The sequence below is a fragment of the Rhincodon typus genome, chromosome 15 (genome assembly GCF_021869965.1).
Source record: "Rhincodon typus isolate 14 chromosome 15, sRhiTyp1.1, whole genome shotgun sequence".
Classification (NCBI taxonomy): Eukaryota; Metazoa; Chordata; class Chondrichthyes; order Orectolobiformes; family Rhincodontidae; genus Rhincodon; species Rhincodon typus.
The window spans coordinates 3,413,310-3,439,847 of record NC_063346.1 but is presented as its reverse complement, the minus strand read 5'-3'; the positions used below and the strand labels follow the sequence as shown (position 1 = coordinate 3,439,847).

The 26,538-nt window shown below is 44.6% G+C and overlaps 1 protein-coding gene across 1 annotated transcript; it reads left to right on the top strand.

The window, feature by feature from the left end:
• The first annotated feature begins 3 nt into the window (after nt 1-3).
• On the top strand, nt 4-14,692 carry ciao2b (cytosolic iron-sulfur assembly component 2B). Its single transcript, XM_020523670.2, has 5 exons — nt 4-177; nt 741-820; nt 4,125-4,250; nt 9,683-9,728; nt 12,532-14,692. The coding sequence occupies exons 1-5, from the start codon at nt 51-53 to the stop codon at nt 12,627-12,629; spliced, it is 477 nt and encodes a 158-aa protein (XP_020379259.2). The 5' UTR covers nt 4-50; the 3' UTR covers nt 12,630-14,692.
• The last annotated feature ends 11,846 nt before the right edge of the window (nt 14,693-26,538 follow it).

The window sequence follows — 26,538 nt, the reverse complement described above, 5'->3', positions numbered from 1 at the left end:
TGACCCGGATCCGGAAATGTGTGTGTGGGGGAGGGCGGGACCAGGCTGTCATGGCGGCCGGAGCGCGGCTGGAGAACGCGAACCCGCTGATTTACGGGCGGAGCTCGGAGCGGCCTCTCACCGCCCGGGAGCAGGAGGAGGAGGCGGTGGACATCATCGACAACCGGGAGATCTTTGATATCCGGGGGAGGGCCGAACCGGGCCGCAGGGATGGGGAGAGGGTGTAGGCCGTGCGTCGGGCCCCCGGAGGGAGAGTGAGTGTGAAGCGGGAACCCTGTCCCGGGTCCGGGGGCCGCCCAGCGAACACTCTCACCCCGGAGTCATGTAGATCTGAAGACAGGGAGGTTTTACAGAGGCACCAGCAGGAAGGTTGTGGTTTATGCGGATGGGGAGTGTACAGAGGAGGAGCAGGGACTATAGGCTCTGGGAGGTGATGGACAAGGTGTGTATTCAACCACAGTAAAAACAGAATGTGCTGAAAAAATTCAACAGGTCTGTGGGGACAGAAACAGTGTTTACATTTCGCGTCCAATATGACTCTTCTGTATATTTAACCAGCCTTCTGCTGCTCTGTGTGGTGGACAGTTCAAACCTGTTTTGAGGGAGATTTCAGGTTTTCTTTAAATTCTTAACCTGTTCCTATTATGCCCCATTCACTTCAGCTTTATGAAGGGTTTTATTTCCAAGCAGTGAAAGTTGTCAACGCAGTGTGCTGTGGAAACTTTCCTTAATGTATTTACATCTAATCAGATCGATCAATGACCCAGAGCATCCACTGAGTCTGGAGGAGTTAAATGTTGTGGAACAGCTTCGAGTTAACGTAAGTATGCTTTAATGATTGAGATGGTTTCAAAATAAGATTGTTATCATTCCAGGTGTCAGTGATAAGGATGGATTCCTAGGCAACTAAACTTAAGAAATTAGAAAGGGATTGCCTGCCAACTCTCAAAAGCTGTGGTTTGGGCCAGCACCCAAGAAAAAGCTGTTGTTCAGTTGCTAAATAAGCCCAGAAATGTGACCATCATGGGTACAATGAATCTGTGTGTATGTGAAGAGTAGTCACTTATTGAAATGTTGGCGGTAATTATCTTAACCTTATCATGGCAGTGCCTTGAGAGAGGACAGAAATGGGAGGAGGTGAATAAAAGCATCAATTGTGATGAAATATGTTGTTTCTCTGTATTCTGGACCATTGTGGCTAGTACTGAGAAAACACAGAAAAATGGTAGTTTTATCCACATGTGAGACAGTGCTTTGAGGAACATGCACAAGAGCTAAGCTGCGTTCAATAATTCTCTGCATCAGTGTGATTTAGGTAGCTCGCATTCTTAGTGTTAAACCAAACTCTCGGACTGAATTTCTTGTGGCACAGGATGGGATGATGGGTTCCGGTCCCAGCCACAGCCAGAGTCTTCAGCGCAGGACTGAGGGAGTGCTGCATTGCCAGAGGTTCCATCTTCTGGATGAGATGTTAAACCAAGACCCTGTCTGCCCTTTCAGTTGGTATATACAATCCCACAGTATTAATCACAGTTAATCTGATTGTCACCTCAACCTCACTTTCCTGTCTACATCCCTAGATTCCCTGATAGGTCAAGAATCCACCTAAATTGGCCTTGAATATAATGAAAGATATCAGAGCACCCCAACTTTGAGTACACAGCCCCAATTTATTCACCCTTTCCTCATGACAACCACTCATTCCCTGCTACCAGTTTAGTGGACCTATGCTGTGCTAATGCAAGAGTATTCTTCCTTAGAAAATGTAGACCAAAACTCTGCAATGTTCCAGTGTGATCTGTCAAAAGCCCCATACAATTACAGCAAAATGTCCTATTCTTGTGATCCAATTCCCTTACAATAAAGCCACCGGGCTATTTGCCTCCTTTATGCTTGTCGTACTGTATTTTAACTTTGTTCTTGTATGATTACATCCATGTCTCTCTAAACATCAATATTAAAAGATTTTTCCCTTTATAAAGTAGTTTTTCTGTAATCTCTCTCTTCCCCATATTATGCTCCATCTGCCACCTTGCTCATTCACCATGTCTACATGCATGTGGCCTGTTCACAGCATCCATTCCCACCTATCAGGAAATCATTATGGTTAGAATAAATAAGGAGGTTCGGCGCATCAAGTCTGTGCTGGTCTCCAAAGGAGCATTTCACTTCATCCCACTTTCTAGCCTTCTCCCTGTGTGGCCGGACAAAGTTTTCCTTTTCGGATATCAACGCATTGCTCTTTAAAATGCTCCATTAAAGCCATTTTCACATTCTTGGGACTGTAACCATCTCCAGACCCAAACTATTTGCTGATCATCTTAAATCTATGCCCTCTAGTTCTAGCTTTATCACCAAATTTCTGGTATCCCAACCAATATTCAACATTGCTCATTTTCTCTAAGTTAAAGGTTTGTCTGTATGTATGTGCATGGGTCACAGTTATGCCTGTCTCTTGGTGGGGTATGTGGAACATTGCTTGTTCCAGTCCTGCTCAGGAGCCCTCCCGAAAACATTTTGGCCAGTACGTTAACATCATACGTGCTGTCTAGAATTGGAAACATTCTTCACTTTTGCTTCCAGTTTCTGGCCTTCTATCACCTTCACCTGGTCCGCCTCTAAAAGTTCTCTTCCATGTTTCCATTTCTGGGGATGGGCTGTTCATTAATATCTATTATAAACCCATGGCTCCCACATTTACCTGACTACACTTCCTATCTCATTCCTTCCTGTAAGAACTCAATTCCATTTGTCCACGTTTTCCGCTTCAATCTCTGCATTCAGAGGATCATATCACACCATCTTTAGAAGGATGCCACCACCGAACATATCTTCCCCTCTACTTCTTTGTCAACATTTTGCAGGGACTGTTCTCTCCAGGAACTGTTCTCTCCAGGATACATCAGCCCACTCCTCTCACTTCTACCTTTTCACCCCATGGTACCTTCAAATGGAATTTCAGAAGTATAGCACTTGCCCTATTACTTTCTTCCTCCCATACTATGCAGGGCTCCGTTACACCTTCCAGGTGAAGCAGTGTTTTATTACTTTCAATCTAGTTTACTATATTCATTGCTGACCAATGTAGTTTCTCCCACCACCACCCCCACCTCCCCCCCCCTTATTGTTGAGACCAAAAGCATACTAATACTATTAGCGTTCCCCTTATCTTTTGCTTTGGACACCCTCACCATTTTTTTTCCCACTCCCCTGTCCCCCCTCTGTCAACATCAAAATACCATTGTTTTCCAGCCCCCTTCAGATTCAAAAAATGAGCCAAGGGATTCCACATTAACTCTGTTTCTTTCTGCAAGGCCCCCTGAGTTTCTCCATCACTTTGTCTTCAAATCAATGAAATCTGGTGATCGTTGTATTGCTGTTTTTGAGAGCTTGCTGTGCACAAATTGGCAGCTGCGTTTCCTGCTTCAAAAAGTACTTCCCAGGCTGTAGAGTGCTTTGGGACAAGTTTTAGATTTATAAACTGACTGTTGTGAATACTGTGAATGTAAGCAGGTTATGTAAATTGAATAATTTCTGTGCTGGGTGATTAAACCCCAAACTACACATGTGCCTTGTTTGCGATGCATAAATTAGCATTGATATAAATTTTGTGTGAAATTGTCTCTTCTGGACATTTTGAATCTAGTGTGACTGAGTATCTGGCTGTAACCAAACTGCAGTCGGAGGTTCTGGCATCACTGATTTAATATAACCAGGATAGAATCTAAACTCTGCTCATGACCTAATTCTCACCAAGTCCTGTTCATCCACCATTCCCAATCTCACCTGCTTTGCTCCAGGTTTTGGCAGTGATTTTAAATATTCTTAACACCCAGTTAAAACCCTTCAATGCCTTGCCCCTCCCTATCTGTGTTATCTCCACTGACCCTGCAACCCGCTGAAATTTCTGGGTTTCCATTGTTAATCTCTGGAGCATCTTTGATTTTCAATCGCTCCGCTACTGGCAGTTGTGCCTTCAGCTGCCTGAGCCCCAATCTCTGGACTTACCTCCCGAGACCTCTCTTCTTTGAGACCCTAGGTGGGCTTGGCCTTTGTAAAGTGTGGGGAGTAGCTATGCTTCCCCGTTTGCTGTGGTAAACTTGATTTTCCTGTCTGTACACCAGGTGGTTGACCATGAGAACAGTGTATCAGTGGCCTTCACACCGACCATCCCTCATTGCAGCATGGCTACTCTCATTGGCTTATCCATTAAAGTCAAGTTGCTGCGCTCGCTGCCTGCCCGCTTCAAGGTGAGAGTTGGCTACCTGGTAAACTGCGAGTATGTTAATTATCTAGTAATCAGTGTGTATTTAGTAACTATCTGGTAATCTCTATGTTAATTATCTAGCAATTCTGTGTATGTTAGGTATCTGGTAGATTGACTGTACGTAGTTATCTGATCTGACAGTATTTTTATTCATTCATGGGACATGGGCGTCACTGGCTGGGCCCAAAATTTATCACCCGTCCTTAGTTGCCTTTGACAAGATGGTGGTGAGCTGCCTTCTTGAACCACTGTAGGTAGACCCACAGTACCCTTAGGGAGGGAATTCCAGGATTTTGACCCAGCAACACTGAAGGAACGGCACTATATTTCCAAGTCAGGATGGTGAGTGGCCTGGAGGGGAACTTGCAGGAGCTTGTGTTTCAATGTATCTGCTGCCCTTGTCCTTCTAGATGGAAGTGGTTGTGTGGAAGATGCTGCCTAAGGATCTTCAGTGAATTTTTGCAGTGCATCTTGTAGATGGTACACACTGCTGCTACTGAGCATCAGTGTTGGCGTGAGTGGATGTTTGTGGCTTTGGTACCAATCAAGCTTTGTCCTGGAGTGTTGTTGGAGCTGTACCACCCAGGCAACTGGGGAGTAATCCGTCCTCCTGTTGACGTGTGCCTTGTAGATGGTGAACAGGCTTTGGGGAGTCAAAGATGAGTTACTTGCTGCAGTATTCCTAACCTCTGACCTGCTCTTGTAGCCACTGTGTTTGTGTGGCAAGTTCAGTTGAACATCTGGTCAATGGTCCCACCACCCCCATGTTGTCAGTGAGAGATTCAGCAAATGGTAACAGCATTAACTGTAAAAAAGTGGTGGTGAAAGGTCATTATCTGCCATTTGTGTGGTGTGAATGGTACTATTTACTTGTCAGCCTGGATATTTACTGTCCAGATCTTGTTACATTTATAGAGTCTGAGTCATACAGTATAGAAGTAGACCCTTTGGTCCAACTTGTCCGTGCTGAACAGGTATCCTAAACTAAACTAATCCCAATTTCCTGTATTCGGCCCATATCCCTCTAAACATTCCCTATTCATGTACCTGTCCAAATGTCCTTTAAATGATGTAATTATTCCCACCTCTGTCACTACCTCTGGCGGTTTGACCCATACATGCACCACCCTCTAAGAAACAGTTGTCCCTGAGGTCTCTTTTGAATCTTTCCCCTCTCACCTTAAGCCTATGACCTCTAGCTTTGGACACCCCTGGGGAAAATTGACCTCGGCTGTTTACCCTATCCATGCCCCTCATGATTTTAAAAACCTGTATGACGTCACCCCTCAGCCTCTGATGCTCCAGGGAAAGAAATCCCAACTCATCCAGCCTCTCGTTATAATTCAAACCAAACATGGACTGCTTCAGTATCTGAAAAGTTAGTGTGTGTTAATTCTTTGGCAGGTTGTGAATGCGTTGTTTGCTTGGTAATCTGAGTGTGTCTGTTAATTACTTTGTAATCTGTGAGGGTACAGAGATAACAAGGTGTAGAGCTAGATGAACACAGCAGGCCAAGCAGCATCAGAGGAGCAGGAAAGCTGACGTTTCGGGTCTGGACCCTTCTTCAAAAATGGGGGAGGGGAAGGGGATTCTGAAATAAGAGGGGGGGGCGGAGGGAGGCGGATGGAAGGTGGATAAAGGAGCAGATAGGTGGAGAGGAGATGGACAGGTCAAAGAGGTGGGGATGGAGCCAGTAAAGATGAGTGTAGGTGGGGAGTTAGGATGGGGGTTGGTCAGTCAGGGGAAGACGGACAGGTCAAGGAGGCGGGGATGAGGCTGGGAGGAGGTGGGGGTGGAGTTGAAGTGGGAGGAGCGGATAGGTGGGAGAAAAGACGGACAGGTCAGGGAGGTGGGGACAAGCTGGGCTGGTTTTGGGATGCGGTTGGGAGTGGGAGATTTTGAAGCTTGTGAAGTCCACATTGATACCATTGGGCTGCAGGGTTCCCAAGCGGAATATGAGTTGCTGTTCCTGCAACCTTCAGGTGGCATCATTGTGGCACTGGAGGAGGCCCAGGATGGACATGTCATCCAAGGAGTGGGAGGGGGAGTTGAAATGGTTCGCGACTGGGAGGTGCAGTTGTTTAGTGCGAACCGAGCGTAGGTGTTCTGCAAAGCGGTCTCCACACCTCCACTTGGTTTCCCCGATGTAGAGGAGGCCATATGGGGAACAGCGGATACAGTATACCACATTAGCAGATGTGCAGGTGAACATCTGTTTAATGTGGAAGGTGTTCTTGGGGCGTGGAATGGGGGTGAGGGGGGAGGTGTAGGGGCAGGTGTACCACTTCCTGCGGTTGCAGGGAAAAGTACCAGGGGTGGTGGGGCTAGTGGGGAGTGTGGAGTAGACAAGGTGTCACAGAGAGAGCAGTCCCTCCGGAAGGCAGATAAGGGTGGGGAGGGAAAAATGTCCACCTTAACCCCCACCCCCACCCCCATCCCCTACCTACCAACCTCATCCCTGCCTCCTTGACCTGTCTGTCTTCCCTTGACTGACCAATCCCCATCCTGACTGCCCACCTACACTCACCTTTACTGGCTCCAACCCCGCCTCCTTGACCTGTCCGTCTCCTCTCTACCTATCTGCTCCTTGCTCCTTTATCCATCTTCCATCCGCCTCCCCCCTCTGTCTCTTTATTTCAGAATCTCCTTCCCCTCCCCCATTTCTGAAGAAGGGTCCAGACCCGAAATGCCAGCTTTCCTGCTCCTCTGATGCTGCTTGGCCTGCTGTGTTCATCCAGCTCTACACCTTGTTATCTCAGATTCTCCAGCATCGGCAGTTCCTACTATCTCTGAATCTACGAGGGTGTCTTTTTTTTAATTCATTCACAATATGCATGTCGCTTGCCAGACCAGCATTTATTGCCCATTCTTGATTGCACAGAGGGCAGTTAAGAGACAAATCAACTCCACAGCTGTGGATTTGGAGCCACATATCGGCCAGACCAAGCAGTTTCCTTCCCTAAGGGACATGAGTGAACCAGATGGCTTTTTCCTAACCATCAACAATGGTTTTATGTCATGATTAGACTTTTCCAGATATTTATTGAATGCAGATTCCAGTATCTGCCACTGCCAGAGCATGATATGAATCCAGGTCCCCAGAATGCAATGATACCATTAGGCCATCATGTCCCTGAGATTTTGGTTACCTGTCATCTCATTGTGCGCTGTTACCTTGTAACTTGTGTATGTAGCTATCCAGATGGAGTTTAATTCAGATAAATGCAAGGTGTTGTACTATGGTAGGATGGGTAGGCTGCAACATCTTTCCCTGGAGCTTTGGAGGCTGAGGGGTGACTGTATAAAGATTTATAAAATCGTGAGAGGCATAGATAAGGTGAATAGCCAAGCAGGACTTGTACAGTTAATGTTAGGGCCCTGGGAAATGTTATCAAACTGAGAGACCTAGGGGTGCAAGTACATAGTTCCTTGAAAGTGGCGTCGCAGGTAGACTGGGTGGTGAAGAAGGCATTTGGAACGCTTGCCTTCATTGGTCAAAGTACTGAGTGCAGGAGTTGGGATGTCATGTTGCGACTGTATAGGACATTAATGAGGCCACTTTTAGAATACTGCATATAATTCTGCTCACCCTGCTATAGGAAGGATGTTGTTAAACTGGACAGGGTGCAGAAAAGATTTACAAGGATGTTGCTGGGACTGGAGGGTTTAAAGCTGGATAGGCTGGGAAATTTTCCCTGGAGTGTCAGAGACTGAGGTATGACCTTTATAAAGGTTTGTAAAATCATGAGGGGCATAGATAAGGTGAATAGCCAAGGCCTTTTCCTAGAGGAGTCTAGTACTAGAGGGCATAGGTTTAAGGTGAAAGGGAAACAATTTAAAGGGACCTGAGGGACAACTTTTTGACACAGGATGGTAGGGAAGAGGTGGTACAGGCAGGTACAATTACAACATTTAAAAGACATTTGGACAGGTATATGAATAGGAAGGGTTTAGAGGGATATGGGCCAAATGCGGGCCAAATGCAGGCCAATGGAAATAGACCGGTTTAGGATACCTGGTCAGCATGGACGAGTTGGGCCGAAGGGCCTGTTTCCATGCTGTGTGGCATTTGGTGACTATCTTATTGATGGCCTCTAGTCATGCTCTTCCCAACAAATCAAGACGTTTCAGAATTTAAAGACTGTTTCTGTTCCTCCTTGGGCCTTCATTTTTTCCAAGACAGGAGAGACCTGACTGTTAATCCTCTTCAGACAGGGCATTTTCTCACCTTTCTCATATCATTCTCGTAATTTTGTTTTACACTTCTCCGATATCTCCCTTTTTTTAAATACAACTTGGTGACCAGAACTGTACACAAAAGTCTGTGTTTGTCAGTTAGCTGGCAATCTGAGAGTTAGTTACCCGGTAATTTTCGGTGTTCATTTATGGTATTTTCTTGGTAATCTAAGTGTGTGCTAGTTAGCTGATATTCTGCTTGTATGATTTACCTGGTAATCTGGAAATGTGTCTCTGGTAATCTGTGTGTCAGTTAAGCTGCAGACAATGAATGTGTGTTACCTGTCTCGATAAATCCACAAAAAAAGGAGCTGACTTGATGATTAGTGCAAATCTGCATCACTGTTGTAGAAATGTTCCAGGAAATCAGTCTAGTTCCACCTTCAGTCACTGATCTGAGGTAATCCTGGGCATGTAGTAGGACTAATGGTTCCCCTTTATCAAAGAGTTGGCACTGGCACAGTGACCTGTATCAATTCATGTTTAGAATACAGGAAGGGGACTTCACAAAGGTTGCCTCTGCTCATAATGCTGCTTAGTGACTGCAGCAAACACATTCCCCTGTGTTTCCTGCCTTATACGTTTCAAGATACACTGTGTGCAGTTCTGGTTTCTCTGCTATAGGAAGGATGTTGTGAAATTTGATAGGGTTCAGAAAAGATTTACAAGGATGTTGCTGGGACTGGAAGGTTTCAGCTATAGGGAGAGGCTGAATAGGTTGGGGCTATTTTCCCTGGCACTTCGGAGGCTGAGGGGTGATGTTATAGAGGTTTATAAAACCATGAGGGGGCATGGATAGGGTAAATATACAAGGACTGTTCTGCGGGGTTGGGGAGTCCAAAACTAGAGGGTATAGGTTTAAGGTGAGAGGGGAAAGATTTAAAAGGGATCTAAGGGGCAACTTTTTCACGCACAGGGTGGTGTGTGTGTGGAATGAGCTGCCAGAGGAAGTGGTGAAGGCTGGTACATTACAATATTTAAAAGGGATCTGGATGGGGATATGAATAGGAAGGGTTGAGAAGGATATGGACCAAATGCTAGCAAATGGGAGTAGATTTATATAGCATATCTGGTCGGCGTGGATGAGTTGGACTGAAGGGTCTATTTCTGTTCTGTATTTCTCTATGACTCTATAACACATGGATTTTAATGTCTAATGTTGAGTTGTTCTTATTCTAGGTGGATGTCCACATTACTCCAGGAACCCATGCTTCTGAAAACGCAGGTGATCAATCTTTGTATTTCTGAGAGATTTAATGTGGCCCTGTACTGGCAGGTGGGGGAGTAATCAAGCACCTTGAGGTCTTCCCTACCAACTGCCCCAGATATTGTGAACTGAGCTCCATAGAACAGCACAGGCCCTTCAGCCCACGATGTTGTGCCGGCCTATTATCCTACTAAGATCAATCTACCCTGCATACCCTACATTTTGTTATCCTCCATGTGCCTATCCAAGAGTCACTTAACAGTCTCTGAAGTATCTGACTCCGTTACCACTGCTGGCAGCGCATTCCAAATGCCCACCACACTCTGTGTAAAGAAGCTACCTCTGACATTTCCCCTATACCTTCCTCCAATCACCTTAAAGTTATGCCCCCTAATAATAGTCATTTCTGCCCTGGGAAAAAGTCTCTGACTATCCACTCTATCTGTGCCCCTCATCATCTTGTACACCTCTATAAAGTCACCTCTCATTCTTCTTCGCTTCAATGAAAAGAGCCCGAGCTCCCTCAACCTTTCCTCATAAGACCTGCCCTCCAGTCCTCACCCCTGCACCCTGTCTAAAGCTTCCACATCTTTCCTATAATGAGGTGACCAGAACTGAACACAATATTCCAAATGTGGTCTAACCAGAGTTTTATAGAGCTGCTGCATAACCTCACAGCTCTTAAACTCAATTTCCCTGCCAATGAAAGCCAACACACCATATGCCTTCTTTACAAACCTATCAACTTGGGTAGCAACTTTGAGGGATCAATGGATGCGGACCGCAAGATCTCTGTTCCTCCACACTGCCAAGAATCCTGCCATTAACTCTGTATTCTGCATTCAAATTCGACCTTGCAAAATGAATCACTTCACACTTTTCTGGGTTGAATTCCATCTGCCACCTCTTTGCCCAGCTCTGCATCCTGTCAATGTTCCGTTGCAACCTGCAACAGCCCTCCACGTTGTCCACAACTCCTCCAACCTTCATGTCATCGGCAAACTTACTAATCACCCTTCCACTTCCTCATCCAAGTCATTTATAAAGAGCACAAAGAGCAAAGGTCCCAGAACAGATCCCTGCAGAACATCACTGGTCACCAAGCTCCAACCTGAATACTTTCCATCAGCTACCACCCTCTGTCTTCTATTGGACAGCCAGTTTTGTATCCAGACAGCCAAATTTCCCTGAATGCCATGCCTCCTTACTTTCTGAATGAGCCTACATGGGAGACCTTATCAAATGCCTTGCTAAAATCCATATACACCACATCCACTGCTCTGCTTTCATCAATGTGTTTTGTCACATCCTCAAAGAATTCAGTCAGGCTTGTGAGGCATGACTTGCCCCTCTCAAAACCATGCTGACTATTTCTAATCAAACTGTGCTTTTCGAAATAAACATAAACACTATCTCTCAGAATCCTCTCCAATAATTTGCCCACCACAGAAGTAAGACTGAGTGGTCTGTAATTTCCAGGATTATCCCTATTCCCTTTCTTAAACAAGGGAATTGGCACCCTCCAATCATCTGGTACTACTCCAGTGGACAGAGGGTGCAAAGATCATCGCCAAAGGGGCAGTAATTGCTTCCCGTAGTAACCTTGGGTATATCCCATCTGGCCCAGGGGACTTATCTATCCCCATGTTTTTCAAAATTTCTAGCACATCCTCCTTCCTAACATCAACATGTTCGAGCATATCTGCCTGTTTCATGCTGTCCTCACAAACGTCAAGGTCCCTCTCACTGGTGAATACTGAAGCAAAGTAATCATTAAGGACCTCCCCTACCACCTCTGACTCCGTACACAAGTTCCCTCCACTGTCCCTGATTGGCCCTACCCTCACTCTGGCCATCCTCTTGTTCCTCACATAAGCATAGAACACCTTGGGGTTTTCCTTGATCCTACCTGCCACGGTTTTTTCATTTCCTCCTTCTAGCTCTAAGTCCATTCTTCAGTTCCTTCCTGGCTACCTTGTAGAGCTCTAGAGCCCTGTCCGATCCTTGCTTCCTCAACCTTAAGTCAGCTTCCTTCTTCCTCTTGACTAGATGTTCCACATGTCTTGTCATCCAAGGTTCCTTCACTTTACCATCCCTTCCTTGCTTCAGTGGGACAAACCTATCCAGTACCTGTAGCAACTGCTCCCTAAACAACTTCCACATTTCTGTCGTGCATTTCCCTGAGAACATCTGATCCCAGCTGGTGCTCCATAGTTCTTGCCTAATAGCATTGTAATTCCCCCTCCCCCAATTAAATACTTTTCCATACCGTCTGCTCCTATCTCTCTCCATGACTACAGTAAAGGTCAGGGAGTTGTGATCACTATCACCGAAATGCTCTCCCACCAAGAGATCTGACACCTGACCTGGTTCGTTGCCAAGCACCAAATCCAATATGTCCTCCCCTCTTGTCGGCCTATCTACATATTGAGTCAGAAATCCTTCCTGAGCACACCTGACAAAATCTGCTCCATCCAAACTATTTGCACTTAGGAGGTTCCAGTCTATATTAGAGAGGTTGAAGTCACCCATGACGACAGCCCTATTACTTCTGCAGAGAATAACCCAGATTGTTAACCTGTGGGCAGGTGTAGCCTCCAGAGGAGGTGGATTGGAAATAGAGGGGGTTAGTAATGAGGAGGGGGACAGAGTGTATTCATTGAGCAAGTGGACAATCTGTAGGCGTGGGCTGAGTCTGGGAGGAGGGCCAGTCCCTGGCCAGGCATTACAGCTCAATGTATGTGTCTAAACAGTAGAGCAGGTCTGTAATTCTTGCAATTCACCAGATTGTTGTTCTGAATAAATCTTCTCCTTTTTCCAGTGAACAAGCAACTGGCTGATAAAGAACGAGTGGCAGCTGCTCTGGAGAACTCACACCTATTGGAGGTTGTTAATCAATGTCTGTCAGAAAGGTTGTGACCAGACCACATCATGGCACAGCACAGCAATAAATAATCACAGCATTTCTGAGCCCTGTTTGTGTGTCTAAGGGTCTCTGCAACGTTGGGGCTTTCCCCGAAGGGAAATCTCAGAGGTCCCTGCAAAGTCAATCAGCAGTTGTGCCGGTGTGTAGATAGAGAATGATTTGTATATGTTCTTATGAGTTAATGATCTGTCATTCATCACCTACCAGCACTGTCTATTTTGTGCCTGTCTGCAGGTCAGCCAATAGGAGCTGGTGGGGACTAGCCTCCATGGCAAAGGGGTAGGTGAAGGGGGCAGTCTCTGTAAATGCCGGTGTGACGGAAGAGAGATGTAGAGATCCTATCCTGATGGCTCAACCTGTGCTTAGAATGTTTCTGCAGGTGAATGACTGGGATCAGGGAGTAGGTGTAAAGTTTGGGTAATTGGGGTCAGAGATATATGGATGGAACGTTAGGGGTGATGGAAGTACAAACCTGCATCCCAAACTGTCTTGGCAGACTTATCAACCCTCACTCTCCTCATTCTCTGATACACTCACGCATCATCTCACTCATACGTAAACCTACTTCCTTATATACATCCTCACACAAACTCAGAGTGACTACTGCATTCATCCATTCAAGGTATCCCATATGACAAGTGGCAATGTAAAACCATGTCCTTAAATAATTTTGAATGCACTTCTAATAAAATGCAGTTTACAAAACTCCACTGGCTGATGTTTTACTGCTGAAGATGTTCTTTTATAACAACATAATTTTATGTTTTCTTAGTTTTTCTAATAAATTTAGAAGGTTAGAAAGTTAAAAGTTACAAACCTCAAAATATGGGAATACCACCACCTGCAATTTCTCTTCCAAGCCCCCCTCCATCCTGACCTGGAAATATATTTCTGTTCCTTCAGTGTCGCTGAGTCAAATTCCTGTAACTCCCTAATGGCATTGTGGTTTCACTACACCCACAGACTGCAGCAGTTCAGGAAGGCAGCTCACCACCACCACCACCACCTCGGGCGCAACTACAGATGGGCAATAAACGCTAGCCCAGCCAGTAACTCCCACATCACGTGAGTGAATATTAAAAAGAAACAGATTTCAATCTACTTGCTAATATCATCTGTTACAGAGATTGAATCCCAGAGAAGTATCGCACCTATCTCCGCTTTTTAAATCTTAGCTTGTGCTTCCTGACATTTCTTTTTAGACTGCTGAGACGGTTTTTTCAAAAAAAACTAAGTCCTTCTGAGGCCGCTGATCTGAACCTCTTACAACTCTGATGGCCTAAACTTTTTCAGATTCAACAATTTGAAAGTTTCTATCCAAATTCTCCAGGCTTGGAAGTTCCCAGACTAAAAATCACTTCTGCTGAGGTGACTGACTCCCTTGAACTGAGAAAAGTTGTTCTCCTCTGACCTGATCTCCAGGTTCTTCTGAACTAAAACTTTGAACATTCTGTTCTGATGTCAATACTAATGGTCTTAATGTGTTAAATCTCCCTGTCCCAGACCCAACAATAAAAACACTTTATCGATTAACACCATAGGGTCTGCTGGGCAGTTGATTGCTGTCATTAGTCGTCTTACAAATGTATTTAGATCACAATGTAGTACACTTTCTCACCTTATTTTCTTAAAAAACTTCTTGGACAGACCTTTGTTTTATCTATCTCTATTTTGAAATCCAGATCCCAAAGTATAATGTATATTATAGTTTTCATCAGTTACAGGAATCTAATGTCCCATTCACATCCATCATGTCATTTTTAGAAAAAAAACGCATCCACAATTTAAAGCTCAAAACATCAAAAATAAAGCAATTGGTTGGATTCACAGTAGGTTTTTTAATGCAGTAATGACATGCTGATTTTTGTTTGATGCAGTGAGAATTTTTTTATCAATGGTATTCCTGTTAATTTGGAGACTGTAGAATGATCCACTCCCACTAGATGGTGCCACCTAGGAGCTGTAGTCAGTAATGGTGTTGAGTAATACTCTGAATCTCACTCCTGCCACTGACCATGTGAAACCAGATTCAATAAAAGCTTGGGTGAAATGCTAAGTCTGTGTCCGTTCCTGGTTCCTGTTGTGCTCCAGCAGCTTTCTCTTCCGCATTTGTCTGATGACATTTCTATCTTGTCTGCAGAGTCTCCTGTTCAATAGCATTATTCTTCTTTAGGATAAACAGGAAATGCCAGATGTCTTATCCTCAGCCTCCAACCTAAGCAGTGAGTGGGACCTTCTGGTTCTCACCCTTCAGATCAGTGAATCTCAAGGTTGGTTGAAGCATAGACAGCAGGAGCAGGAAGAGCCCATTCAGCCCTTCGAGCCTGCTCCACCATTCATCACGATCATGGCTGATCGTCCAACTCTATAGCCTAATCCTGCTTTCTCCCTGTAACCTTTCCTCCCATTCACCCCAAGTGCTATATTTGGTCACCTCTTGGATACGTTCAATGTTTTGGGATCAAGTACTTCCTGTGGTAATGAGTTCCACAGGCTCACCACTCTCTGCGTGCAGAAATGTCTCCTCCTCTCCGTCCTGAATGGTCTACCCCGAATCCTCAGACAGACCCCTGATTCTGGAGACACCCACCATCAGAAACATTATTCCTGCATCTACCCTGTCAAGCCCTGTTAGAATTTATAAGTCTCTATGAGATCCTGCCCCCTTCCCGCCTCATCTGAATTCCAGCAAAAACAATCTTAACCTAGTCAACCTCTCCTCATACATCAGTCCTGCCATTCCCAGAATCAGCCTGGTAAACCTTCACTGCACTCCCTCAAGAGTGAGAGCAAGAGCATCCTTCTTCAGAAAAGGAGACCAAAACTGCACACATTATTTCAGCTGTGGTCTCACCAAGGCCCTGTGTAACTGCAACAACACAGCCCTGCTTCTGTACTCAAAACCTCTCGCAATGAAGGCCAACATACCATTCGCCTTCTTTACCGCCTGCTGCACCTACATGTTTACCTTCAGCGACTGATGCACAAGGACACCCAGGGCCCACTGCACACTTTCCCTTTCCCCCTCCCCCTCCCCCTCCCCCTCCCCCTCCCAATTTACAGCCAGTCAGGTAGTAATCTGCTGCCTTGTTTTTGTTTCCAAAGTGAATAACCTCACATTTATCCAAATTATACTGCATCTGCCATCAATTTGCTCACTCACCCAACCTGTCGAGGTCATGCTGAAGGATCTCTACATTCTCCTCACAGTTCACCCTTCCATCCAACTTGGTATCATCTGCAAACTTGGAGATGTTACATTTTGTTCCCTCATCCAAATCATTAATATATATTGTGAATAGCTGGGGTCCCAGCACCGATCCCTGTGGCACCCCACTAGTTACTGCCTGCCAATTTGAAAAGGACCCATTAATTCCTACTCTTTGTTTCCTCTCTGCCAACCAATTTTCTATCCACTTCAATACACTTGCCCCAATCCCATGTGCTTTAATCTTGCACAATAATCTCTTATGTGGAACTTTGTCAAACATTTTCTAAAAGTCCAAATAAAGCATATCGACTGGCTCCCCCTTGTCAATTCTACTAGTTACATCTTCATAGAATTCCAACAGATTTGTCAAGCATGATTTCCCCTTCATAAATCCATGCTGACTCTGTCTGATCCTGGCTATGCTTTCTAAATGCTCCACTATAAAGTCCTTGATAATGGATTCGAGAATTTTCCCCACTACCAATGTTAGGCTTATTGGTCTGTAATTCCCTGTTTTTTCTCTACCTCCCTTTTTGAATTTTGGGGTGACATTGGCCATCCTCCAATCTGCAGGGACTATAGAGTCTATAGAATCTATAGTTCCAGAGTCTATAGAATCCTGGAAGATGACCACTAATGCATCCACTATTTCTAGAGCTACTTTCTTAAGAACTCTGCGATGTAGATTATCAGGTCCTGGGGATTTATCTTTCTTCAACCCCTTCAATTTTCCCAGCATCATTTCTCTACTAATGTTGATCTCCCTCAATTCTTCCCTCTCACTAGATCTTGCATTCTCCAACATTTCTACCTACTGATTTGTGTCCTCTTTTGTGAAGACAGAACCAAAGTATGTATTTAGTTCCTCAGCCATTTCTTTGTCCTTTATTATATATTCCCTGTTTCTGTCTGTAGGGGGCCTACGTTTATCTTCACCAATCTCTTTTTCTTCATATACCTATAGAAACTCCTAGCATCAGTCTTTATGTTCCCTGCAAGCTTACTTTCGTACTGTATTTTCCCCTTCATAATCAATCCCTTGGTCCTTCTTTGCTGAATTCTACACTGTTCCCAATCCTCAGATTGATTATTTTTCTTGACCAATCCGCATGCTTCTTCCTTGGATCAGATACTATCTCTAATTTCCTTTGTAAGCCATGGATTGGCCCTCTTGCCCATTTTGCTTTTGTGCCAGACAGGAATAAACAGTTGTTGCAGTTCCCCCATGCGTTCCTTGAACGTTTGCCATTGCCTATCCATTGTCATCCCTTTAAGTAACTCTCCCCAATCTATCAAGGCCAACTCATGCCTCATATCTTCATAGTTTCCTTTATTAAGATTCAGCACCCTAGTCTCCAAATCAACTACCTCACTCTCCATCTTGATAAAAAATTCCATCATGTTATAGTTGCTCATCCCCTAGGGATCTTGCACAGCTAGATTGGCAATGATTCCTTCTCATTTCACAGCACCCTGTCTAAGATGGCCTGCTCTCTAGTTGGTTCCTCCACACATTGGTCAAGAAAACCATCCTTTCTACAGTCCTGTTCAGGTGTAACCCGTCCAATTTGTACAGGTCACTCACTCCCTGAACCGGTCCCAAAGTCGCAGGAATCTGAAACCTTTCCCCAACATCATCTTTTCAACCACTTATTCACCCAATATATCTTGTCATTTCTACTCTGACTCACACATGACACCAGTAGTAATCCTGAGATCACTACCTTTGAGGTCTGATGTCTTAACTTTCTTCCTAGCTCCCTGTATTCTGCTTTTAGGACCTCATCCTTTTTTTTTTAACCTGTGTTGTTTGTACCGATGTGTACCACGACCACTGGCTGTTCACCCTCCCCCTCCAGAATGTCCTGTACCCACTCCGAGACATCCTTGACCCTAGCACCAGGGAGGCAACATACCATCCTGCAGTCACGAAAATGCCTGTCTATTCCCTTTACAATTGAGTCCCCTGTAACTATTGCCCTGGCACACTTTTTACCCCTCCCCTCTGCAGCAGAACTAACCGTGGTGCAATGAGTTTGGCTTCTGCTGCTTTCGCCTGAGAGGTCATTCCCCTCAACAGTATCCAAAACGGTATATCTGTTTTGCAGGACCACTTTGCAAATGGATCAGCAATCATTGATTTCCACCCCTGACTCCCATCGATCTTATGATATGTAATCATCAGGATTTGGAAGTATTTGCCTGTCAAGAGTATTTTAATACTTTGAACAAGCCTATTAAAAGCAGAGGGATTGGAAATGGATTATGTCATTATTTTCCCCTCACACCTGTTATGCTGGTTAATAAGATCCTTGCTGATCTGTGACCTAACTCGATACACCTTGTCCTCCTTTGCCCCAGTACTCCCACAACTTTAGTTATCACAATCTATCGTCTGTGATTTAAGATTTACAATTAATCCAGCCTGGTCTCATTGCTAATTATAGAAAAGTTCCAACTTCTATTAGCCGACGTGTAAAACTGTTTCCTCAGTTCACTCCTCAAAACGGGCAGGGTCTAATTCTTTTAAACATTTTCCTCAAATCCTAGAACCCAACCAGCAAAAATAGTTTCTCTGTCCTGTCCTATCCATTCTCCTTAACATATCTCCTCAAATGTTAATCATATCAGTCCTTAATTCAATGAAATACATCCCTAGTTTGTGTAAAGCCTTCTTATGGTTAATCAGATGGTTAACATTAGCATTGGAATTTTGGACTCTATCTTAAAAGTGAACACATTGATATGCTGATATTGCTTGTATGTTTTGCACTTAAATTGTTTCAAATTAAATAATCTCTTATTCCTCTCCAATTCACACACTCCTGATGTGAGAGTGCAAGCATGCCTGTGTTGCAAAGTATTCTTTTTGTTGTTCTCATAACAACTAGTCTTGGTTGCTGTTGCATTCCTAGGTTTCGTCTCTCTGTCCCTTTCCTGAACCTTAGTTTCCATATTCCTATTTCATCTCGGCTCTACTCTTTGGTTTAGCACATCTTTCTACATTCAACCCCTTCCTCAACTATTTAGTTTAAAAACTATCCTTACTTCCCAATCTGTGTAGTTTGCAAGAACACCGGCCCCAGCATGGTCAGGTGCAAACTGTCACAGTGTTACATCCACCACTTTTTCCATAACTGGCACTAGCACTCCACAAACAGGAACCCATTTTTCTCACACCAGTTGTTGAGCCACGTTCATCTAATTTTATGCACTCTATGCTAATTTGCCCAAGTCAAGGAAATAATCTAGAGATTATAACCTTTGAAGTTCTGCTTTCTAATTTAGTGCCAAGTTCCTCATACTGTCCATGGAGAACCTCTTTCCTAGTTCAATCTATGTGGTGCCGACATGGACTACAGCTGTGAAATCCTTCCCTTCCCATTGCAGGTTCCTTTCTAGTCCTGAGCAGTTGTCCCAGACCCTGACACTTGAAAGTAGCACAGCCACCTGGACATTCTCACCTTGCTGCAGAGAAAGATATCAACCCTCTCACTGAACTGTCCTTACTTCGACACTCCTTGTTATTCGCACCATGGCACCATAATGCCAGAGTTAGTTTGCTCACCCATATTGCATCCATACACTCATCCAAACAGGCTGAGAGAATTTTAGCTGACATGCCTGCACTCCTGCCCTGTGGATCCCCTTACCTGCCTTACTGTCCAGTATACCTTCCTACCGCTAACCACTGTAGAAGATTGTGTCGGAGGTGCTGCTCCTGTTACAAAAATAACCAGTTGACTTTCCAGTTCTCAAGCTCCGAGCTGAAGCTGTTTGAACTTCAGACATTTACTACAGACTCGTTTAAACACAATGCTATCCAGGAGTGCTGATGCAATACAGCCTTATGACATTATTTGGCCTGCCATCCTTAAGTTTTAATTGATTATCATTCACTTGTTCATTCTGCTTTTAAGTATCTTCTTACTTTTACCAATTTGTAGACAGGTGGTCCCTGATTTACAAAGGTGCACCTTACAAATGAGATTTCATACAGGATGTATTCAAATTCATTTTAAAGATTCATCATACGAACATTTCCTGAACACGTGTGTGGATATTTTGTATTGTCCTGCATTATATTGTTCGGACTTGTGTACAAATCGACTTGTGAACATACTCGAACAGAAACTGTTGGAACCTGGGCACTGCCTGTACAATGCTAAAACTTAAGTACAGGAAAAACCCTACCCACTTACCAGAGACTTACCAAACTGCCAATTCCTTTCTCTGTAGTTGGCCAAGAACCAACTTCATTCAGCTCCAATGAATGTCACTGATTGAGTGTCTAGGAGTCTTTGGATGAGGGGAAATATGTTCATTCCTGAGATTGATGACCTTTGAAATTCTCTGCCGCAAAAGAGTGGTTGAGTCCAAAATATTGAATATTCTCATGAAGGAGTTAGATATAGTTCTTGAGGCTAAAGGGATCTAAATGTTATGGGGAGAAAGTGGAACAGGGTAGAGTTGGATGATCAACCATACTGAATGGCTCACCGCATCTATTTTCTAAGTTCCTGTGTTTCATTCCGCCTACTCTTCTAGGTGTTGCTGACTGCCTGTCAAGGAGTCCTCCCCCCTCCAAGTCCCCTTGCCTGGAAAGTGCCATTGTGTAACTGTCAGTGCTCAACAGGTCTTTGTACTGTAAGACCAATCAGTTTCAGGCAGACTGAGGAGTGTATTTCACAGAGTTGCTGGTCTCCAACAGTTGTCAATGTTTATTTCCATCTGTGTCCCTGGAACAACCTGTAGTGCCTTGTGGAAACCATTTCCAAGGGCCATTAAGAGTCAGACATTTGTTTTTGAGAGCCTGAAGTCACACGTAGGCTCATGGGGAAGCATTTATTCCAGTTTATGAACCAGACGTGCAACCATTACTGATTACCAAATTGTTATTCAAAATTTATTCATTCAACTTCAGTTCTCAGATGTGTTGGGATTTGAACTCATATTTCCTGTTGTTCATCCCTTTGGATTACTGATCCGGTAACATTACTCTTGAACCTATTACGGGCAGCACCAACTCTTCTTTCTCTTATTCACACAAAGGTGGAGGAGACTATAATGGTTTGAACTATGTTTCTTTGTGAGTGACGGAAACTGAAATTAAACATGCAGTAATTTAAAACTCTGGAGAGTTTCCAATCTCACACTTAATCACAAAACAACTCATTAGCACATTGTCAGTGATGTCAAGATTGAACAAATCTCTCAGCAGTAATCTGTTGGGACAAGCATGTGCTTAGGGGACAAGGTACTGCAGAGGGTGGAAAGTTGAAACAGATCCAAAAAACACACGCCATCTGGAAGTCAGGTACAGCCTGTGGAAATTAAGGGCACGAATCAGCTGCCATTTTGGGTCTATGCCCTCATCACAGAGATTCTGAGGAGATGATTTAGACTGAGATGTTAAGTAACTGCTTTATACAATATCCTTTTATTGTCATGTGTGCCTCATTGTAGGAGTACAGTGAAAAACGTTTACAATGTCTGCCTTCTTATGGCGACATCTTAGGGACAAGCACCTAGGTATAATTCTTGGATACAGCACAGGAATAAAAGTAGTGGCTTAATTACAGAATTGAAGAGAAGTTAAAAATAGGAATATATTAAGGGGTTAACATTGTATCAGAGATAGTAGGAACTGCAGATGCTACAGAATCTGAGATAACAAGGTGTAGAGCTGGATGAACATAGCAGGCCAAGCAGCATCATAGGAGCAGGAAGGCTGACGTTTCGGGCCCTAGACCCTTCTTCAGAAATGGGGGAGGGGAAGGGGGTTCTGAACTAAATAGGGAGAGAGGGGGAGGCGGATAGAAGATGGATAGAGGAGAAGATAGGTGGAGAGGAAACAGGCAGGTCAAAGAGGCGGGGATGAAGCCAGTAAAGGTGAGTATAGGTGGGGAGGTAGGGAGGAGATAGGTCAGTCCAGGGAGGACGGACAGGTCAAGGGGGCGGGATGAGGTTAATAGGTAGGAGATGGGGGTGGGGCTTGAGGTGGGAGGAGGGGATAGGTGGGAGGAAGAACAGGTTAGGAAGGCGGGGACGAGCTGGGCTGGTTTTGGGATGCAGTAGGAGGAGGGGAGATTTTGAAGCTTGTGAAATCCACATTGATACCATTGGGCTGCAGGGTTCCCAAGCGGAATATGAGTTGCTGTTCCTGCAACCTTCGGGTGGCATCGTCGTGGCACTGCAGGAGGCCCAGGATGGACATGTCGTCTGAGGAATGGGAGGGGGAGTTAGAACATAGAACATAGAACATAGAACATTACAGCGCAGTACAGGCCCTTCCGCCCTTGATGTTGCGCCGACCTGTGAAACCAATCTGAAGCCCATCTAACCTAGACTATTCCATTATCATCCATATGTTTATCCAATGACCATTTAAATGCCCTTAAAGTTGACGAGTCTACTACTTTTGCAGGCAGGGCATTCCACGCCCTTACTACTCTCTGAGTAAAGAACCTACCTCTGACATCTGTCCTATATCTATCACCCCTCAATTTAAAGCTATGTCCCCTCGTGCTAGCCACCACCATCCGAGGAAAAAGGCTCCCACTGTCCACCCTATCTAATCCTCTGATGATCTTGTATGTCTCTATTAAGTCACCTCTTAACCTTCTTCTCTCTAACGAAAACAGCCTCAAGTCCCTCAGCCTTTCCTCATAAGACCTTCCCTCCATACCAGGCAACATCCTGGTAAATCTCCTCTGCACCCCTTCCAATGCTTCCACATCCTTCCTATAATGCGGTGACCAGAACTGTACGCAATACTCCAAGTGCGGCCGCACCAGAGTTTTGTACAGCTGCAACATGACCTCACGGCTCCAAAACTCAATCCCTCTACCAATAAAACCTAACACACCGTACGCCTTCTTAACAACCCTATCAACCTGGGTGGCAACTTTCAGTGATCTATGCACATGGACACCGAGATCTCTCTGCTCATCCACACTACCAAGAATCTTACCATTAGCCCAGTACTCTGTATTCCTGTTACTCCTTCCAAAGTGAATCACCTCACACTTTTCCACATTAAACTCCATTTGCCACCTCTCAGCCCAGCTCTGCAGCTTATCTATGTCCCTCTGTAATCTGCAACATCCTTCCGCACTATCCACAACTCCAACGACTTTGGTGTCATCCGCAAATTTACTAACCCATCCTTCTACGCCCTCATCCAGGTCATTTATAAAAATGACAAACAGCAGTGGCCCCTAAACAGATCCTTGAGGTACACCACTAGTAACTGAACTCCAGGATGAACATTTCCCATCAACCACCACCCTCTGTCTTCTTACAGCTAGCCAATTTCTGATCCAAATGGTTCGCGACTGGGAGGTGCAGTTGTTTATTGCGAACCGAGCGTAGGTGTTCTGCAAAGCGGTCCCCAAGCCTCCGCTTGGTTTCCCCGATGTAGAGGAGGCCACAACGGGTACAGCGGATGCAGTATACCACATTATTTCACAAGCTTCTATTTTACCTGTTAACACCAGAATTTCGGTCTAGAGTCTCACCCTGCCATGGTCACCACTTTTAGCAAGAATGATTAAATCTGACTTAATATTTTAACTTCCCAAGAGTCCCCAGTCCTGACTTATCCAGGTTTGTATGAGACTTAACCATAAAAGGCAAGTCTGAACACTTCAAGTGGTAATTTCACAAGGTTTATTAAACACTAAGTAGTAAAAATGTACCAAGCTGAAATGATAGAAGACAATGTTCCAAGTACAGTAAAAAGAGTAAACAACTAAACAGACTTCTCTCAACTTCTTCACATGATGTAGTTGAAGCCAAGTCTTGTATAATCCCCAGCACTAGAGCTTCCTCCAGTTCTTTGTTTTATTCCCTGGATTGATATTTTCTTAGCACAAATCAGTGTAACTGATTAACTTAACTATAAGCTTAAGTATAATTGGTTTCTGACACCTGCAAACAGCTTCCCTGTGAACACTTTCCCACACACGCAGATTTTATAAACGACATGCTCAGACATGTTATTACACACCCGAGGAGTTGGTGAGAACTGTAAAAGGTCATTCATGAAGGCTTGATTTCAGCAGACCCTATCTTCATTTCCCTCACTCTTTCTCACTGGAACAATCCGCTTCAATTTCCCAAATCAAGCCAGTGTCCCCTGAACATTACCTGGGTCTCTGGATGAATAGTCAAGCGATAATACCATTAGCCTAGTGGTATGATCACCTGCCCTATTTTAGTCCAATGTATCCACTTCTCAGAGTGTGATGACCTCTACATTGTGTGAACTTCTTACAGAACCTCTCCATTTAGTCCACAAGAGTGATTCCAAGCTTCCTACTGCACTTCAACAGAAACTGGAGGAACTGCACCAAATCTATCACTTAAAGACCTTCCATCCTTCCAGACCTAATCATGTGTTCAACAATTTAGGATTGTTACGTCCTCTCCCATGGTTTTTCAGAAAGAAGGTCTTTCTATTGGTTCAGTTATCACCATTCACACCTCCTCTAGACCCATCTTTTGCCTCTTGTTCCATTACCTCAACCTCTGACTCTGCAGCATCTCCATTTGGTACTAAATCTCTCCTGCTTCTGTTACATCCCAAACTTTAGCAAGTTTTGAAAAAGCCATAGACTTGAAACAAAGAAAGTTTACAGAACAAGTAGATGGCCTTTCAGCCCATTATATCTATTGATATGGTCCCAACTGATCTCAGAGCTCAGATTCCAGAGTTTAAGCAGAACATAAGTTTTACTTTTACAATTTGGTTACCATGGTGATCAGTCATCAAAGTCATTCACATGAAGCTGTCAAGATACTTTAAACAAGAGAACATCCACGTCTATTACATACAAAAAGTGGAAAAAACACAACCAATACCATGATACAATAACTGATTAAAACAAACTTATTAGCCTCAACAACAACCCTTTGGATACACAGGTCTCAATGTTCCCGATTTGAAGTTCCTTGTTCCAATTGTCACAGATTTTCTAGTGTGTCTGTGTCTGTGTGGCAGGGAAACTGTGTGTGTCTGTGTGGGGGAGTGAGAGTGAGAGTGAGAGAGAGATGGGACAGAAATCAGCTTCTTAATGTTTCTCTGTGAGACCCTTAAATAACGTGCTGTCACAGGTCATATTTCTTTTATGTGTTTCTCAACCTCAAGCATGCAAGGGCTTTGGTGGGTGTTTTCCTCTCTGACACCTTAAAGTCATTTCAGACTGCTTCCAAAACTGCTCTGGAGACCACCAAACTAATGACATCTGTGATTGAGGGGTTTTGTCTCTAGACCCCCTATAAGATAGGGTGTTCAAGACCCCTATTCCTGGTGAAAAAAATTCTCAGCTCCCATCGGTCTTTAACTCCATGCTGCCCTCAGACCTGCTGAGTAGTTCTGTTTCATGTTTATATTCCGTGCTTGGAGCAGTGAGTATGCTTCATACACTCATGTTGATCTGCTGTTTAACCTGTGACTGTTAAAACAAAGAACTGTCTATGGGAAATGAGTACGGTCATCTCCCTATTAACACTAGGGACTCTATCACCGTCTCTATTAGTCACTCTTTCACTCTATCTCATTTTCCCTCTCTCTCATGGAGTCTCCTCACACACATATGCACACACTCCCTGTCACACTATCTCTTAGACTTTTCTCACACTCTCTTTCAGGAAGATGGGTTGAAGTAGAATCTGAGACACCCGATAATAAGCCAACAACACCATCAGAAAAAGAACAGTTCTGAGGAAGGATCACCAGGCCCAAGACATTACCTCTGATTTGTCTCCACAGATGGTGCCAAACTTGCTGAGCTTTTCCAGCAGTTTCTGTTTTTGGTACTGATTTACAACATCCACAGTTACTTCAGTTTTTATGACTAATCCTCGACTGACTGTTAGATTACTATTGTATTAGAGATAGTAGGAACTGCAGATGCTGGAGAATCCGAGACAACAAGGTGCAGGGCTGGATGAACACAGCAGGCCAAGCAGCATCATAGGAGCAGAGAGGCTGACGTTTCGGGCCTAGACCCTTCATCAGAAAAGGGGGAGGGGAAGGGGGTTCTGAAATAAATAGGGAGAGAGTGGGAGGCGGATAGAAGAGGGATAGAGGAGAGGATAGGTGGAGAGGAAACAAACAGGTCGAAGAGGCGGGGATGGAGCCAGTAAAGGTGAGTGTAGGTAGGGAGTTAGGAAGGGGCTAGGTCAGTCCAGGGAGGACGGACAGGTCAAGGGGGCGGGATGAGGTTGGTCGGTAGGAGATGGAGGTGCGGCTTGAGGTGGGAGGAAGAACAGGTTAGGGAGGCAGGGACGAGCTGGACTGGTTTTGGGATGCGGTAGGGGGAGGGGAGATTTTGAAACTTGTGAAATCCACATTGATACCATTGGGCTGCAGGGTTCCCAAGCGGAATATGAGTTGCTGTTCCTGCAACCTTCGGGTGGCATCGTTGTGGCACTGCAGGAGGCCCAGGATGGACATGTCGTCTGAGGAATGGGAGGGGGGAGTTGAAATGGTTCGCGACTGGGAGGTGCAGTTGTTTGTTGCGAACCGAGCGTAGGTGTTCTGCAAAGTGGTCCCCGAGTCTCCGCTTGGTTTCCCCGATGTAGAGGAAGCCACACCGGGTACAGCGGATGCAGTATACCACATTATGCAGCCCAATGGTATCAATGTGGATTTCACAAGTTTCAAAATCTCCCCTCCCCCTACC

What these genes read in the sequence shown, in the direction of transcription:
- ciao2b (XM_020523670.2), top strand. Translation starts at nt 51, where the DNA reads ATGGCGGCCGGAGCGCGGCTGGAGAACGCGAACCCGCTGATTTACGGG. An exon ending in CGCTGCCTGCCCGCTTCAAG is followed by an intron (nt 4,251 to 9,682) that starts GTGAGAGTTGGC and finishes TTCTTATTCTAG; the next exon opens with GTGGATGTCCACATTACTCC. An exon ending in CCATGCTTCTGAAAACGCAG is followed by an intron (nt 9,729 to 12,531) that starts GTGATCAATCTT and finishes TCCTTTTTCCAG; the next exon opens with TGAACAAGCAACTGGCTGAT.